Source organism: Amblyomma mixtum, chromosome 7 (assembly GCF_055824585.1).
Source record: "Amblyomma mixtum isolate Tamu chromosome 7, ASM5582458v1, whole genome shotgun sequence".
Taxonomy (NCBI): Eukaryota; Metazoa; Arthropoda; class Arachnida; order Ixodida; family Ixodidae; genus Amblyomma; species Amblyomma mixtum.
This window is the reverse complement of record NC_143018.1, coordinates 43679804-43698923: the sequence shown is the minus strand read 5'-3', so window position 1 is coordinate 43698923 and position 19120 is coordinate 43679804. Positions and strand designations below refer to the sequence as shown.

General features: G+C 46.5%; 1 protein-coding gene across 3 annotated transcripts in view; it reads right to left on the bottom strand.

Moving 5' to 3' along the window:
- LOC149335827 (phosphatidate cytidylyltransferase, mitochondrial) overlaps positions 1-16519 on the bottom strand; it is a 30389-nt gene extending 13870 nt beyond the window's left edge. Inside the window, exons 1-6 of one of the 3 annotated variants that reach the window (XR_016284109.1) lie at positions 16121-16519; positions 15249-15431; positions 13527-13619; positions 8967-9114; positions 6779-6924; positions 4688-4853 (exon numbers count right to left, since the gene is read on the bottom strand). Coding sequence is in view for 2 of the 3 variants with exons in the window: in XM_089552387.1 (XP_089408513.1) it covers positions 4688-4853; positions 6779-6924; positions 8967-9114; positions 13527-13619; positions 15249-15431; positions 16121-16405 (1021 nt within the window). In the remaining variant the exon portion in view is untranslated. The remainder of the gene's footprint in view (positions 1-4687; positions 4854-6778; positions 6925-8966; positions 9115-13526; positions 13620-15248; positions 15432-16120) is intronic. The other 2 variants (XM_089552387.1, XM_089552388.1) reach the window with 2 other exon arrangements.
- Between the last annotated feature and the right edge of the window lie 2601 nt (positions 16520-19120).

Sequence of the window (19120 nt, the reverse complement as noted above, 5' to 3'; positions counted from 1 at the left end):
TTAGTTCAGCGCATGCAAACAGAGATGCAACGGTAACTTCAGCCTAGTGGTGCTATCTGGTTTTAAGAACAGAAACCATTTCTGTCAACAAACCGACATTCTTCTCCGGCGTTTTCTGGCGGGCTAGTTTGTGTGTGTGTGTGTGTGTGTGTGTGTGTGTGTGTGTGTGTGTGTGTGTGTGTGTGTGTGTGTGTGTGTGTGTGTGTGTGTGTGTGTGTGTGTGTGTGTGTGTGTGTGTGTGTGTGTGTGTGTGTGTGTGTGTGTGTGTGTGTGTGTGTGTGTGTGTGTGTGTGTGTGTGTGTGTGTGTGTGTGTGTGTGTGTGTGTGTGTGTGTGTGTGTGTGTGTGTGTGTGTGTGTGTGTGTGTGTGTGTGTGTGTGTGTGTGTGTGTGTGTGTGTGTGTGTGTGTGTGTGTGTGTGTGTGTGTGTGTGTGTGTGTGTGTGTGTGTGTGTGTGTGTGTGTGTGTGTGTGTGTGTGTGTGTGTGTGTGTGTGTGTGTGTGTGTGTGTGTGTGTGTGTGTGTGTGTGTGTGTGTGTGTGTGTGTGTGTGTGTGTGTGTGTGTGTGTGTGTGTGTGTGATGTGGGGACGCCTTCGTCCCCTGCGTTCACTTTCCCGCACTGCACCCCACTGTTGTTAGCTGCCCCCGAAAAGCACTCCCTTTAGTTTGGTTACTCTAGCTAACAGGGGAGGGCGCTCGCGTCGCAGCGACAGCAGCGCCACGGATGGCGTGTTTGGCCGCTCGCGTGCGGGGGAAGGCTAGGTCTCTTCTCTCTGGGATCGGGAAGCGAGCAGACGTTTCGCTCGCAGCTTCGCTCTTCGTCGACGGGTGCCTCTCGGTCGGAACTTACTCCCGCCGAGCCCGTCCCGCTCGACCTCGGAGTTTATCCCTTTGCCCTACCGTGGGCGGACGTTCGCTCGTAGCCGTGCTGGTGAGTCGGACATCCTAGATTCCTCAGTGTATTTTGTTGCTAGCTGGCGTTATTGTTGCTATAGCAATAAATGCCTTGTTTGTGTCAGCCAGTGTGTCGTTCCTTTGTTCCCGCAGAGCACGGCCCGCCGTGGTCGGCGTGCGCTCAGTAGCGTACGCGACCACGGGGTGGGGTCCGCGCGGTTTTGAACTGAGTCAGCCGCGGTTAAACGGGGAATACGTGTTTATCTTCCCCATTTAAACCCCACATCTGGCGCCCAACGTGGGGCCTGCTCTTGGAACATTGGACGACAGTCTGTTCGGTTCGAGGAACGCTCTTTGTCCGGACTTGACAAGTGCTAGGCCTAGAGTGAATTTTGATCGCTAGGACCTGCGGCATGCTTTCTTGAGTGCGAGGTGTATTGCGCTGCAGCATGTTTGAACTTTTCGACATGCTCAGCATGTTTTTTTTTGTGAAGTTTTCTTCCTGGAGTTTCTTCAAGAACCACTTGGTCCGCATCGAGGGAGCGCGAGGCCTAGCGCCCGCGGAGTTGCCGAGCCCGAAGCGAGTGAGTACGGAAGCCGCGTGGGTGGTCCGAGTTTTCTGTATATATTTTCTCGCTGTCTCTTTTTCGACTCTGGGAGTCGCGGCTCTGGGAGCCGGGTGGCCTGGGGCCACGGGTGCCGTAACGAGCTCGCTGGTATTGCAGCTCGGCACCGGCGTTCCGACACCGTCCGATACGGTGGGCGCCGATCGCTCAGAACCTGCTTTGTGCAGTGAGCGGGGAGGACCACCCCACAAAGCTGATGTCTCCTCGCGGCTGCGCGCACGAAACCCGTTTCGGGTCTTTCTTTTGTTGGGGGTCGTCGACCTTCACTGTGGCAGTGAGGCCTAAGGCTATTCATAGCTGCCTGCACCTTGTCAAAAGTGACACGGTCGACCACCGGACCGTGGTGTTGAGAGGGGGCGCACTTTGCTGGCCACCCGTTTTTTTAACCTCGCATGAACCGAGCATTCTCGTTCAACTCAAGAAAGGGCTTTGTTCACTCGAACTTTGCATTGCACAGCCGCCCGACACGTTTTGCTAGCGAGTTGAGCATTTGAGCCACGAGGCCCTTGTGTACGCCGTTTCCCCTCCCGTGACCTACGTTAAAGGCATGCGGAGTGTGTTTCGGAAATTTTGCAGATCCAGTGTAGCCACTCCGGCTTGCTGTCCTGTGCACATCGTCTCGCTGCCGCCTGCTGCGACGGAGCGGCCTGTATCCTGTTCGCCGCATCCATCCGGGGCAGCCGTGGCGAGACCAGACAGCAGCCACCTCTGGCTGCTGTTCCCCTGGCGACTACTGCGGAATCTTGGCCTGCAGTGGTCAACCGGCCCTCCTCTTCGCGGGCCTGCGGGCACGTAGTCCGCGGGCCATGCGAGTCGTCCCAGCGGAGACCTTCACGCCGCCTTCGGAATACCGCGGAAGACTGCGTGCACTCTGTCGGCGTGACCTCCGCTGCACGACCTGCCTCAAGTGCATGAAGACCAGGAGACTCCTCCATAGCATGTAACTTGCAGGCGCGTGGGTCTATTTAAGGTTGGGGGGATGTGGGGACGCCTTCGTCCCCTGCGTTCACTTTCCCGCACTGCACCCCACTGTTGTTAGCTGCCCCCGAAAAGCACTCCCTTTAGTTTGGTTACTCTAGCTAACAGGGGAGGGCGCTCGCGTCGCAGCGACAGCAGCGCCACGGATGGCGTGTTTGGCCGCTCGCGCGCGGGGGAAGGCTAGGTCTCTTCTCTCTGGGATCGGGAAGCGAGCAGACGTTTCGCTCGCAGCTTCGCTCTTCGTCGACGGGCGCCTCTCGGTCGGAACTTAGTCCCGCCGAGCCCGTCCCGCTCGACCTCGGAGTTTATCCCTTTGCCCTACCGTGGGCGGACGTTCGCTCGTAGCCGTGCTGGTGAGTCGGACATCCTAGATTCCTCAGTGTATTTTGTTGCTAGCTGGCGTTATTGTTGCTATAGCAATAAATGCCTTGTTTGTGTCAGCCAGTGTGTCGTTCCTTTGTTCCCGCAGAGCACGGCCCGCCGTGGTCGGCGTGCGCTCAGTAGCGTACGCGACCACGGGGTGGGGTCCGCGCGGTTTTGAACTGAGTCAGCCGCGGTTAAACGGGGAATACGTGTTTATCTTCCCCATTTAAACCCCACAGTGTGTGTGTGTGTGTCCGTCCTTTACTCTGTGGAAGTTCCTTTCACAGTTCTAGAATGAATTTCTTCTCTAGGCCTATGAGTAGCAGATTTGTTAGTCGAAATAAAAAATATAGCAAATTTATCACTCAAGGATTTTGCTCTGGGTGAGATTAGACAAAGCGAAAGCCTAATGCACTATCTGTGAGCAGTGAACAAACTGAAATACCAAGTAACAGCGATGAATTCACTCCAAAGCGAGAGCTCCTCCTTCAAAGTAGAAATGTTATTTTAGCGTATGCAAGCATCACGCACACTAAGCTTGGGAAATAGAGTGAATGATAAGGCTCAATTTTAAATAGTGTTTGGTACATGTGCACTTTGAAGTATGCTATCCCATGTTCCCATATGCCCATTTGATGCCAGGAACGTCGCCTCTGTACTTATCTCAGCTTTGGTAGTGCTGGTCAAATGTTTAGGGGAATCCCCCAAGGTGGAGTAGATTTGTAATAAGGGAGTAATTACTCATTGGCATCCACCCGAGCGCAGCCATACGGCTACAAAGGAAAGCTATACAGCTTTCTCAGAAACTTCGGAGTTAAAGAAAAATTCGTCCTGGTCCGGGGTTCGAACCGGGAAGCACCGCTTCACCGGAGCAGTCGCTCTACCAGTTGAGCTAACCGGGACGGCAAGCTTATGGTAGGACGAGAGCGAATTGATCAATAAGGAACTACTGAGATAGAGTACTGAGAAGGAGCTGCCCTAAACAAGCTTGTTTCCAAGGCTCATTTCTAGCGCAGCAACCCACAGGCTGTACTGAGTTTATAGCTTCACTGTCTCAACACTTGTGTCAGCCATGTGACACAAGCAATTAGATGTACAAGACATCACCACCATCTCAGCAGCATCTAAACACAATATAAAAAGCACAACAATCTCACAAGATGACCTGTAGCTATGCCTTATTGGCTATGAGGTTCAGCTGCCCAAGGTTGCTGGATCAAATCTTGACTATTGGAGCCATATACTATACCAGTCAAGGCAAAGCGCAAAAGCGCCCAAGCTCCATGTTATTTGAATGCACAGCATTCCACTACACCAGGGGTTCTCAAGCTGGGTTCCGCGGAACACAGGGGTTCCGCAGGCTGTCTTCTTGTGTTCCGCGAGAACCCTCACCGGCCCTGACCCGGCAGCTGATATGTGACTGGCTCTGAGTGCTACTGAGCCACGCTTTGACTTGCTCTTAAAAGGGAAGCAGTACCACCCATCACATTAGTATTTGTATTAATCTGTGCAGTAAACATTTAACCTTTGCAACTCTCTCTTTGCAAAAATGCACTCGACAACATTGCTGGTAAGTGAAAGCGGGGGGGGGGGGGGGGGGGGGGGTTCCCTGGAACTTATTGAAGGCTTTTGGGGTTCCTCCAAGCAAAAAAGTTTGAGAACCCCTGCACTACACCATCCCTCATATTCTGCACGCAGCTTTGGGACGCTGAACACCACATTCCTTACCATAACATACTATACTCTACTCCACCATACTACCACACCATACCGTCTTGCACTATACCGCACCGTACCACTACAATGATCGCATCAATATCCCACCCACCTTCCTCGATGTACACACTGCAGTGGGGGTCATTCCCCACGGCCTGCAAGACGTCCTCCAGGTCTCGATGCCTGCCATCCCTGTTCCAGACCTTGAGAAGGTGCGACTGCAGAGACTTGGGCAGCAGATTCAGGTGGTGCAGCTTGGCGTCTGGGCCGGGCTCTTGCTGTCAAGAAGGCACGGTTGTAGCAGGCACGTTAGGCTTGGCTCTGAGTAAGCTTGCATGTACAAGGCAGCACAGAAGGAAGGAAGGAAGGAAGGAAAAACTTTATTTTACTCTAGTCCTTTTTCCTGCGGTTTGGGGACATCTTCAGAGACGTCTTGGTTCTACCCCCAGGAGCCTTCTCTGTCGAAGTCGTCCGCCTCTAATCAGTGGTCGGTTGCCCTCAGTCCAGGGCTCCGCTGGCCACTGCCGCCCGTTGAGCTCGCTGCACCAGACCTTGTTGGTCTTCGCAGCAGTCGCTGGACAGCGGAGTCTCCCACTGCTCCGCACTCGGGTTTTGTATTTTGGGGACCACGTCTATGTTCTGGCAGGCCCGTGTGATGTGATAGAGAGTAGGTTTTCCGTCGCACCAGGGACATTTGTCCGCGTATATGGTAGGGTGCATTTTGTTTAGTATATATAGGTTTGGGAAAGAGCCTGTTTGTAATTGTCTCCAAGTGACAGCTTCCTCTCTGCTGAGAGATTTGTACGGTGGGGGATATCGCAATCTTCTGCCTCTGTAGTTTTGTAGTATGGCCGAGTAATCCCTGGGTGCTGGCGCGAGCCCGCAGCCCAGAAGGAAAAAGGGGGCTAAAATACAAAACACAAGGCTCAGTCTCTTTATAATGTGACAAAATGCATGCGGCCAGCAGTAAACAAAATTGCACTGCTGGTTTGTAAAATTTACTTTCAAACCCTGATTTTCATATCTAACTGGACTAGATCACATAGTACATACCGACTAAACAATGTGCAAAACCAGGACAATCGAACAAAGGTGCAGTTAGACTGAATACAAGGCCACAGTTAATCTAGTGCCATTTTGTGTGCTGGTACGTTTGAACATGTATTGCGTAATGAAACTTACAAAGTTGTGGATATGCTAGAGAGGACAAGTTCTCATGTCAGTGAAGAAGGAATGGTCTTGTAACAGGGAACATCGAAAGACTGTGTGATGGCACCTTATTTCGTAGGCTTCTCAGCGAAGCTGCATCTATCTACCAGAAAACTGAGTTTTGATGAAAGGAAAGGCGTCGTAACTGTCTCACTTCTCGGTGGACCGACACCGCAACCACGCCTAACACATGCCGCCTCAGGCACGGCAGAATCCTAGCACTCAAACCAACATTTAGGTGCACAAAGCAGCCGAAGATAGAAAAATGAGGTGCTCATTACGATATACATATGAGGAAAACCAACAGAGGGCCTTGGTTCTGCCAGTCTTGATGCCATAGGCAGCATAAGAGGGCTCTCACACAGCTGTCACCCTCACTATTTCATCATGTTCTACATAGCACTTGCAGTATTACAAGACGTTACATGTCCGCCACTTTGGACGAGGCTTACGCCAGTGAACACTCTCAAGGCTACACGCAAATATAAATATACTTAAAAGTAGAAGGCTCAACAGCCGCTGCTGTAGCTCAGTTGGTACAGCATTGCTTTCAACATGCAGAGGTTGTGGGTTCGGATCCCACTGGTGGCATGAGGTTGTCTTTTTTTTCTACTTCTCAATCAATTCCCTTTCAGGTGGAAAATGATTACAGTATTAATTTCTAATTGATCAACACCACAAATAAAAGTAAACAACATTCCCCTTAGCTTCCCTTGATTTCAGTGAATGTTGGCGTCATTTATATATCAAAGTGCACAGGTGAACAAGTTTTTGCAACATGAGGACAAACAGAAATTAATTTTCTTGAGCCCAACTCATTTGTTTAAAAACTCAAGGCTGCACTTTTCAGTAGCACATGCAAGTATGTTAGAGCACCTCTCAGTTTTAAAACCCAGGCCATCAGAAAATTTAAGACTTCAGCTCCATTCATGCCCCAAAGGTCTTTTGCAGCCACCCACACACATAGAAGCAAATGTGTTATGTTGTGGCCTACCTCAAACGTCTGCGTGGTTTCATTCCATGAGACCATCTTGATGAGCTTCAGGTACGGGTTGTAGAGCTTGCGGAACTCTGCCAGCTGGGCACCCACGATGTTGGCCACCTTGTTCTTGTCCTCCCCAATGATCATGCGGAAGTCGCCTGCACAGAGAAACCCGCTCTCACATGAGCCACTCTCGTTTTACATGCAGAGCAGCTCAATGTGAAATGAAATGCCTAATTAGCACTGATGAGAACGAAGTTGTCCTTGCATTTCTCTATTAAAAGTGGAGACAAAAAGTGCAACAGAGGTTACACCTTTAGAAGGATGACAAGTGTTTACTGGACGTCAAAAGATAATATGTGATGCTGATTATCCCAAGAGCCTGGTATAGTCAAAGATGAACAAGGAATGGACACCAGGAAATGGCGATCACACTATAACTTGCCAAGCCGGCTAATCATTACCTAAACACTATTTAGGCACTCTCTATCGTGAAAAAACACAGTTAAAGACGTATAGACACCCAATTTTGGTGGTATGTTTTCTTTTCTACAATGATGTGGAAGACACTACTATACACGAACAACCACGTAGTATTTGCCTACAACCGCTAAATAACTTATAACTGAATTTTTGTCATGCTGTTTCGGTTTCAACAGCCGAAGGATGGCTGTGATGTCAAAGTGTGGTTATATGTCACGTGAGGCATGAAAAAATGTTGATACAATTGCTGCTTCGTTGTTTTAATGCACTACAGTGCTGAAGACAGCCTTCCTCAAAAGCCGGAATGACAACAAATACAGAAGCAGCGATTATACTGCAGTCTTTTGATGCCTCGCATGATCTAAAGGCACACTTTGAAGTCACAGACATCGTTTGGCCGTTGAAACCAAAACAGCATGACAAAGAAATTTGATTATAAATTATTTAGCAGTCGTAGGAGAGCAACACGTGGTAATCAATATATAATAATGCCTTACGCATCATTACAAAGAAGAAATCAAGCAAGTTAGGCGTCTGTACTCCTTTAAAGTGCCCACTGACTGTAGCCATCCACCTAGCTTAGCTAATAGTGTGGGCTGCTAAATAAGCCGTTTTACTCAACTCAACATAATAAAAAAAATGGTGCACAATCTATTCTTGTATCAGGAGAACCCTTGCATGCAACCCTCGGTCTGTGTGCTCCCATATCGCCATCATCAACATTTGCAGGCTTCCCACCTTAACCAAACTGGACAGACATCTTCATTTTATAGGTGGGTCTTACTGATGAATTCGGAAAGTACAGCCACCCTGATTTTTAATAATATAGCGCGAGCGTCGACTGAACTGCTGGTCAGCGCCTTATAACGGTGATGAGCGTGCAACAAGGCGAGGGTTCTGCTACGCTGTTCCGTGCACGAGGACACACGCCCTGCCACAATATCTGTTCGCAAGATCCCGCCGAGTCGTAGAGCGCATGCGCTTGATTGATATGTGAGACTGCACGAGACGTGATTTTTTTCTCTCTCTTTTTTTTGCCTCTTACAGGAGGCTAGCCTGGCGATGCAAAGCTATGATAAGAAAAAATAAAAGGAAAGAAATATAGCAGCACATTGAAACCACTGCCTGGATCGCAAAAAATGGGGTTCCAACTGATGCCTTTTTATACCGGCGAGACACTGCAAGTCTGATTACAGAGCTTGTTGGAAACCAGTTTATCGCAATCCAGGTAATGGTTTCAATGTGCTGCTATATTTCTTTCCTTTTATTTTTTCTTATCATAGCTTTGCATCGCCAGGCTGGCCTCCCGTGATAGGCAAAAAAAAGAGAGAGAAAGAAATCACGTCTCGTGCAGTCTCACATATAATTCATGCGCATGCGCTCTACGACTTGGCGGGATCTTGCGAACTGATATTGTGGCAGGGCGTGTGTCCTCGTGCACGGAACAGCGTAGCAGACGACGCTCTGCCTTTGCGCGCGTGCGCGAACCCTCGCCTTGTTGCACGCTCATCGCCGTTATAAGGCGCTGACCAGCAGTTCGGTCGACGCTCGTGCTATATTATTAAAAATCAGGGCGGCTGTACATCAAGGCACATTTAACCAAGGTTCAGCTAGGTCACACTTCCTTCTCTGGCAACAAGAATGCAAATATTTTTTGGAGAGTACCGGTGAGAGTCCTTGGCTGAGCGTTAGCATGGCCATCAGGGGGCATGCGTACCTACATAGGAGAGGCCTGCTATCTTGAGGTACAGCTCTTCCTCCGTGAAGCTGTCCGGCAGCATGAGTAACGCAGTGTGTATTGCTGTCATGTAGTTGAGGCTCATGGCACGCTTGATCTCCGGCGTTGGCTCTTGCAAGATCCGAACCTGGAAGCACCAATGTGCCACTCCACGCGTCAAGCTTTTTCCAAGGCTCAAGAGCAATAAATGAATGCTTCAAATGGACAGATAACAAAACAAAACAAGAGAAACAAAAAGACAAAGAAAGAAGGAACCAAAGATACAGACTCTCTGGCTGTTGTCAAAGTTGGAGGTGAGTGTATGAAAGTTCAGGCTACCTAAAACTGTGACTGCGTTAGCCGCGCAAGAGTTACGTTGACGAAGAGTGCAGTAAAAATGTTATAACCCGACAAATAGCCTACCTCATCATGGAAGGCTACTTCACAACATGGATAGTTTGCAGTTTATGGGGGTTTAACGTCCCAAAGCGACTCAGGCTATGAGGGACGCCGTAGTGAAGGGCTCCGGAAATGATGTGTTGATATGATTAACTAATACAATATTGAAACGTGTTTATTTAAAAGCATACCTTCAAGGGCATGTTGGGGAAATGTCAAAACAGGAAACTGTGCTTAAAGAAAGAGGTGTTTCAGTTACCTGTGAAATTTTAAATGTTAATTTAGTTTTAAAAATTGTATCCCAACTGAGGACAGATATGCGGGGGGGGGGGGGGGGGGGGGGGGGATTGTTATTATTACAAAAAACTTTGTGACAGCACAAAAAATTCTTAGCCAATGCCAAGCCCCCCTCTCTTCTGTTGTTCAGTGTGCTTCTAATCACGTGCAATCCATGGATTCAACACTAAAGGGACCATCAGACACATTTTACCAACGTTGGAAAATATCTGCAACATTTATTTCACAGAAATCGCCCACTGTGAGAAGTGATCCGTACCATTGGAATCAGCAGGAAACAGGCTTTCATCCCTCTGCTCTCATCATTTCTGCTATGTTGGTCAAATGTTTAGGGGAATCCCCCAAGGTGGAATAGATTTGTAATAAGGGAGTAATTACTCATTGACATCCACCCGAGCGCAGCCATACGGCTACAAAGGAAAGCTATACAGCTTTCTCAGAAACTTCGTAGTTAAAGAAAAATTCGTCCTGGTCCAGGGATCGAACCCGGGACCACCGCTACACCGGAGCAGTCGCTCTACCAACTGAGCTAACCGGGACGGCAAGCTTATGGTAGGGCGAGAGCGAATTGATCAGTAACTCGAAGTGGGAACAGTGTTGGTCAAATGTTTAGGGGAGGTGGAGTAGACCCCGGACCAGGACGAATTTTTCTTTAACTACGAAGTTTCTGTGAAAGCTGTACAGCTTTCCTTTGCAGCCGTATGGCTGCGCTCGGGTGGATGTCAATGAGTAATTACTCCCTTATTACATTTCTGCTATATTAGAGGCTGCACATCACCACCACCACGCAACTGCTAGCGGTGCTTTGAGCAGTGATTGCAGAGCACATAGTTTCGTTTCCTCCAGCATCAAATGCAACTACAGCTGGCCTGGGTGCCCAACTCAGCAGGCTTTCTCTGCCTCACTGCCAGATGCCATGCATGAAGCCAATTACTACCATCTCTCTGCTATGACGCAAGAGCAGTAAAAATTAAACCAGGAAATGAAAATGACCACAAAAAGGTTGGGAATTTGTAATGGCGCAGGAAATGGAAAACAGTATCCACAGCAACATTACATATTGTCCACTACATGTACAGGAGCTATATTTGACTCCGGTATTCATTTCCACCTGGTGTAACGATTGGGAAAGTTTACCGATTTATGTTGAAAGATGTTTAGGGGCTGCCTTGTTCTTTGATCGAACAAAGTCGAAGCTCCAAACGATTACTGTACATACTTGGCGTGCAATGTAAACACGCAAGTGTTGCTGCTTAAAAATACTGTGTTGCAAAAGAGATGAGCAATCATTCAGCATGCGAAATTTTATCCTCTGTTTTTACCCATTTCTTGGACTAGACACTAACATCACTAACATAACATCCCCAGAGCTCTGATTTTCTGCAGACCAAGCAGAACTCTCCATCTCCCTCCCTTCAGAGCTTTGAAGCACCATGGGTGATACTAAAACACAGCTACACAGTGCAGCAGTGAACCCAATAGTCTAGGACCTTTTGAAAAGGACAGTACACCTAAACAGACATAGTCTGGGGTAGTTTTTCAAGTCCGAAGTGATCCTTTGTTTTGCCTTGGCCATGATGGTTTTGCTAAGATTAAAAAATTATATATAATTTAGCCAATAAAGAAAAAAATAAAAATGGATCTCCCTCTTCTGCGGTGAAGACCTGACCCCCCCCCGCCTCCCTTGCTCAACACTTCTTTCTCTGTTGATTTTCTGTTGTGAGATTTCCGCTGCAACACACTACACTGATATTACTCGGGGACGAAGTCCCACATATTATTACAGCTGCACAGAAGGGACGGGACTGCTGCAAGCTCAAGCTTGCACACACTGAATTCTGCTATCACCAAATGGTTTAAAGCAAACATGTGAGCCACTCGATAATTGGTCTTTCCTGAGATGGTTTGTTATCAAGCAGTCCATGCTGACTGATGATAAGAAAACGCAAGAGATAACTATTGTGTTGACAGCACTCTGCCGGGCTAGGAAGAACAACAGAGAAAGCTCTACATTACTGTAGCTTTCTTCCGCAATGCTCCATTGAGAAGCCAGTGCGGCAGCGCTAAATGTGAACGCTATAAACTATCCTAGCCCTAAACAAGCAATGCCCATGTTTTCCACCATTTAGTAACATTTTAGTTCCAATAAGCAGCTCACTATGACTGAGATTTAAGTGTTTACACTTTCATGGCTGATAAACAGATGAATACAGCAGTTGTTAATGCCCACCTACAATCATTATTCATCTGCAGAGTTCATCAAATATATTCACTACAATTAATAACAGCGTACAGAGGCTGCTAATAAGCAGTAGTTTGGATGCAAAGATGCTGCAGTACTACATGTCTTGCAGATTAAATCAAGTTACAGTGCAGAAAAATTTCTATTAGATATTCACCAAGAATACATGCATCATTGCCTTTAATTCAAACTCTGATAGAGGAAGCAAATACAAATTTTCATGCTGCTGGTTTTATCCCACCCAATAGGGGATATTCGAAATTCCGCAAGTGCGCTTTCCCGCATAACAATGTTGCCCAAAACAAGATGGACGACCATGCGTTTCCAGCTGAAACAAAGCAAGAAAGACTAGTTTTTTGTTTGATTCTTCCAAAATGCGTTTCTTACATTCTATCCACACCTTTAGTGCCTGTCCTGTAGCCCACGTAGTTTCTTTATAGCGAAGTCGGCCATCTTGTTTTTGGCAACACAGTTATGTGAGAAAGCGCACTTGCGGAATTTTGAATATCCCCTATTCAATGCTCAGAAATGCGGTAGCCATGAGGTGTGCTTATAGGAAAATGGCCAAAGGATATTTCATTTTGAGTGTGAGAAGCAGTTAACTAAGCTGATTGAAACGACCAGATTTGTCCAAATCAATGTCAATGCAGCCATACTTTCAGGTTCAAAACAGTGGTATGAAACAGCAAATGCTTAATATCACATGCAGAGTAAGCAAAGAACACAATAGCTTACTATCATCAAAAGTTTGCCAGAATATACCACTGACACCAAACTACATTTTTAAGAATGACATCACATGTAGTTCCTTGCTCATAGGAATCAAAACCAGAGCTCCAAAGTAGAAATTCTGTAAAACTAAATTTTTTTGAAGGATGCCAGCACAGCATCATGTCCGCAGCTATCATTCCTAAGGGTTATGTGTTAAAAATTTTAAAAGAAAACAGAAAGGACGAAGAATAAAATGGCAGTCTGAATATTTCATGCTGCAACTGCATTAAATGAGTACCGGCAAAAGGTGTTAGAGCTGTATATCCATTTCATTCAATTTCTGCATGTGCACAGATACTTCCCATTAGACATGAATAGGCAACTCGGCTGAAGCTACACTCCAAATGGATTTTGTAAGACTGTCCAGGCAAGAGACACAAAAATACAGCATGTCGTGGCCAGAGCAATGCGACAAAACTGATTATTTGATACGCAGCATACCACATGCAGGCCTGTGATTGTGATTATAGAGTAATCAGTGAGTAGTCAGAGCCCAGTAGTTTGTACGGTACGTAGGCATATATGCAACAATTGTGGACCCACGCAATCATCAGCTGCGGTTGCCTTGCCTTTTTGTGATGTGACCATGTAACACTCAGTATGCATGAGCTTCCAAGAGAAAACTTGTCATATTGATGCCAGAATAATTCATTTTTCTTCGCATGCTGGAGCAAACGGCACTCCATAGCACAACCACCAGGTCAAAGCGTAGACATTTAAAAATAATAAGGGAATTTGAAAATTTTGTGTCTTCACAAGTCCTTTCAGAATTGACCAGTGGGGTGTAGAATTGAGCATCTGGCATTGCAAAAGCTCAAATGCTAGTCTGCCGTTGCTGTAACACTGCTCACCGGTTTATGGAGTCGTCCGCTTAAGTAGAGTGTCTCCCAGTCTAATAGGTCCGTGATGAGCCTGTCTGTGCTGATTACTCCGTATTTCATTAACTGCAAGCAAACAACAGAATATGTAAGATTTCGAGATCACATTATAACCTGTATCCGGTAACAAATGACTTCATCTAAGGGACTGAAAAAGAGCACAGGTTTGTAAATGCACTCATAATTTTGCACAAAGCCCATTCATTTGTCTGCCATTACACATCTTGCAAGGAGCATGGATCTAATTCAGAGTAAATAAAGTGGAAAGAAGAAGCAGACTAAATTTTGAATGTGACCAACAAGAGTTAATAGCAAATGTCCAAGTCAGTAAAAATGGAATATTAGATGATTTTAATGCATGTTAACATTCATCAAAAATTTTGTGGAAACTTTCTAGAACCGCTTCTGCATATGATGTACACACGTGCAAGTCTTGCGCACAGCCGCGTAACACATAAACAATGTCTCTCTCACAAGCAAAAGCCTTACCAGGCACACTTGCTGTGGATGGGAGCTTGAAGCAGTTGGAACAGGCATCACAAATCACCTCAAATTGGACCTTAAGTCTGTTGCACCCATTCCAAGAGCATGCAAAATGTTAAGTAACTATTCTGCTCAAGCTATATGCCAGGTTAAATAAATATCACTAATTCTTTGTGGCAGAGGAGCCACCTACATACGGCTACGCTTACTACTAACAACATTGAAAAATTCAAGAAGCGGTAACCGGAACACTTTGCAGTTGATTAGAATATACTCTTTAATTGCCTTCACGTTATAAACCTGCATAGCAATGGAGTCTACTTTTTATATATATGCATAATGCATTATTCTTATTGTTCTTATAACTGTTCATACATCGTTCTCGCTGACTGTATTGTCGTTGGTTTGTATTATAGCTGCTGTTGAGACTGTTTCCAGATAACTTGAACCTTGTAATATTGCCTTGTATAGTTTTGTTGCTTACCTTAAAATCTTTATTGTATACTGCATACTTTTTGTAACATTGCATAATATGTATTTCCTTTACCCTGTACTTCTGCATAATGATGCTGTAATATTTTAATCCACACGTGTTAATTATTACTAAAAAAAAAGCCTGTCCTGCATTGCTCTTACATACCATTTTATAACTGCTCACTCGCCTCTCTAATGCCTTCTGCATGGGCCATGAGGGAACTTGAATTAAATAAATAAATAAATAGAAAACCACAACACAAAACGAAACAGCTACTTTTCAGGGGTTCGTCATCTCTTCGGATTTTACCACGGCGAGAAACTTCCCAGCTCAGAACACAATCACCGCAGGGCACATGAACAGGATGTATAAGAAGGATACCCGTGAGATGTAAGTGCAAAATATACCACCCACAAAATAAGAATGCCTACAAAGAACTACAACATTTAAATTCCACTTACATCGTGCTTTTTACTACAGCATGTCGCCTTATTCTTGTTCTGTGTGCCAAAGCAAAACTTCAAGCAACTGAAAGTTTGAGCTTTAAGAGAGCTCAAATCAATCACCATTATATTTTAAAAGCTTGCACATCTGACAATATTTACGTGAAGTCCTCAGAAACTGCAAACATTGCGAATCCCTCAAGACTGAACATTCGCTTGCTAAATGACCTCATGCATTGTTAACATGTGTTTGCAGGTTGCATAACCAGAGGCAAAGAAAAAACTAAAACTCACCCCGTCATCATATGGCACGAACGTGTTGTAATAGACGTATGCGCCGAAGTCCTTCTGCACTTTGTTTACGAGATACGGCCCGCCGTACCTCACGAAAGAGTAGTGTCGCCAATTTTGCTTCAGGTTTTCCCGGTGCCAAGAAAGCGGATCGTCAACGGCGAGTATTACGTCCAGCATGTTGTTCTGCAAGGTCAAGGGGCGTCACACGTGCTCAGGTCTTCCAGTGGCGACCATTCGTGGCGTTTTATGCATCCGCTTACGCGCAACAACAGCGCGCGTACAGCACAAAAGGCAGTGCGCGACAGCTGGCTTCCATGCACCCCATAAATAGCACCTCCCCGTCACCATGTGCGGGCGCATGAAAAAAAAAAAAAAAAAAGTCCAGGTAGCGTGAAGGGTTGTCGGGGTTCAATGAACAGCGTGACCCGTGCAACTGCAGTGCACAGCTTCTGAATTTTTTTCTAACTTATTTTGCAGCGAAAACTGAAGAAAATCTGGTATAAAATCTGGACGAGCTTCCTCATCACGTGCAGGAAATGTTCTTAAAATTGCACTCTCAGCGCATCGTTTAACCAACGGTTAAGAGAAATCAACGACTGCAGACTCGCCCACAGGTAAAAATCGTCTGCTAACCACGCCCGTTAATACCACGTCAGACCAAACACTGAGTATCAAGCGATTCTAAACTCAGTACACACGGTCCCTCTTAACTTTCTTTAAGACGCACGACACTCTTCGCGATGCGGAAATAGTGTCCGGCTATTGTTTCAGGAAGTAAAAGTTGCTCGGAGCATGCAGCAAGCAGAGCGCAACGCATGGGTGCGATGCATCGTTCGTGTCGCTGAAACGCTTCAAAACCAACATCTATTTACCTTAGTCTGGGTGACTCCTTTCTGAGGTAACGCAGCGGACCCATAGCAAAAGGCAAACGTGAATTTTCCAGGGAAAACGCTCAGCATTCTTGACCATGACGCTGGGTCGGACACTCTTGCGGACGCCGCCATCTTGAGGCGCGACCCGTCGCCCCCTCGTGGCCGATCTTGATAGCTGTCACAAGGTGAAATCCGAGGTGGATTGAAGGGCTCGACACGGTTGACACGGTCCCGGTGTTTCCTCACTCGCTTGCGGCGTCCCTTTTTCCGCTTCTTTCTTGCCATAAAGAGGGTGCGGTCGTCGATGGAGGTGCACGCTCGGTAATCAGGAACTACAGCAAACTTTAGAGAGAGTTTCTGCGCGAGAAGCCGTAGCCGTAGCGGCCCTGTAATGCATGACACACCGTGACATGATGTTTCGTCGTGTGTGACGCGGTGGCAGAGCTCAACGACGCTCGCTGACACAATTTTCCTGCCTGTGTGCTTATCGGTGCTCGACAGTAGAGGCGGAGGGAGTCTATATCTGGCTGATAAACGACGCCGCTCTTTTCATATCCGTCTCCCACGTACATCGGCAATGTTCAGGTGACCGAGTCGCCGCTCACTGTACTGAAAAAATATGCAATCCTGCGGGAGGACTTTGCATTGCATACTTTAAAAACGAGTAGTTCACGTCCATAAGATGCCACATACACATATAAAATGTGTAGCGTGTAAGAGGACCCTTGCCCCCTCGCTGTGGTACATTGAGAATGTTACGGCGATGAGGATGTCGTCATGTAAGACTGCAAAGGCGACGACGCACGAGACGCGTCCACTCCAGAATAGACTTTCGGACGTCAGTGTTATCGGCGTCTTGACCTGTCTGGGCAGAAGACGCGGCACTGACCCCGCTCTCACGGAGCGCAAGTATATCGTACCACGACGCTGCGTGGCACATCACGTGTGAGCTGCGTAAGATAAAAAAAAAACTTCAAATAAAAAACAAGACTAAAACGCGGGAATTCAGCAGTGTTTAAATTCGCGGAAAACATACCTGTAAAACGAAGAAGTAATTAATTGCAACGAACGACTACCTGAGATATCTGCCGCTGTGATTGCTGCGCATTTAGTGTAGTGAGAGCTTTTTGGAATCGCTGACGGAGAGACTCTGACAGTCACACTTTGCAACAAGCTCAAGGGCTCCCGGCCGTCTGAATCACCATCCTCCATACTTTCATTGGTAATAAAGTCAGTCAATCAATCAATAAACAGTCAAGCTCTTCTAGTCGGGAATGCTCGAGAGAAGTCGATTTCGTTTTCTCAGTTGATTTTAATTTCTTTAAATTTTGCATTGCTCATTAAAGTGAACATACGCGGCATTTAGAATCCGATCATTGGTATATTGTTTGTTTGCTTTATGCCCGGTCCGGTCCTACTCAAGCGAAAAATATTTTTTGTTGTTTTGCACAGCCACGCAGTCTTGACGAAGCAACTAAAACAACCTGAAATAAAACCAGCAGTTCCTTTAGTCGCTTAGATTCTAACTCTTAGATATTTACTTGCAGTCAACCTCGACTAAGTACCATAATTTCTGGCATACATTCAGCTCGTTATACATGCTGAAAAGTGTAAATTTTACAGTATTTTTAATTTCAATATCGACCAGTTTAGGACAAAATGCCAAATGCGGTTCTATCACGAAGTTACGCGTTTCCGCCGTGTGGCGGACTGGTTGCGCACGAGCTTAGACTGGCACACTAAAAACACGAAAGGAGTGAAAAGGCGCTCTCCCTTCGAGGGAGAGGGTATGCTGCCCAAGCCCTGGGGTAGATTTCCGTCCCTAAAAATACGGAATACTTAAGGTTGGTAACGAAAACAAATTCCCTCTTCAAAACATGCGAAGTTCTATCAGTTATGGAAATTTTAGCCGTGGTTTCAACCTCCTCTATTTGATAACCTTCAGACCCCCGGCGTCGCGGGGAGAGTTTACTCCTTTTTAACTCCCACATAAGCGCACTCGTGTTTAGAGTGCACTGATTGCTACCTGAAATTCGTTTTGAAGAACGTTAACCTTATCGTTATCGTTAGTGGATTTGCTAAAGCAGGCTTGCGCACTTCTGTGCCCTATGAAAAGAGTAACAGCGTAGATTTCGAATTCAATGACGAGTATTCTTTAGGCGTAGAAACGAAATACTTTTTTTCGCTTCTGCAGCCTGGATCATACTAATCAGAGCGTTCATATGCACTCTTTTGGGCGGATTGCGCACCTGACCTTTTCAGACTATACGCACCGGGTTGTGGACTGTATACCGAAAATTACGGTAGCTATCCAAGCGCTTGTTTTATCAAAACTCGTTTAGCAGCCGTCTCGCGTTATTCCTCTGAGACACCATGTTTCAAGCAACGATGCACTGATTGGGCTAGTATTTGCACGATGGATGGAGAGGCAGAGTGCTGCCTTTTAAACGGGGCTCACCAAGGACCGATTTTTTTTGCGGAATCATTTTTCTTCTTCAAATTTTTAAGAATTACTCTCTGTGATTTACTCACCTTTCAATTATAAATTTCGATGGCTTTTTCAAATACCTGCAATCTTATCTTCGCACCACTGCTCCGGTTTCCAGCCACCAATTATCAAACCACATTTTTTTTTTACTTTCGTCTACCGCGGATACACGTTAACGTTACATTCTTGTCCCTGCACCCCGTAGTTTCAGGGATGAGCTCACCGTGCCGGAATCGACATTCGAAGGGATATGCCACTCGTGTAACAAAATGAGGGCTATTACTTTGCCTTACGCATATGAATCTTCAGGTCTCTTTTATGCGAAGCATACTAGCCGCACAACCGAGCTCTTCCTTGCTGCGCCGCGCGCGGCCGCGTAGCTACCACTTGACCTACATCGGCGCACCACGTGATATGACGTCACAACAGCTGTGAAAGCTGGGGCTCAACTCGTGCGCTCGCTTGCGGACGCGCAGCCTCCGCCGGCGGTATGCTTCGCATCCTAGGCTTAA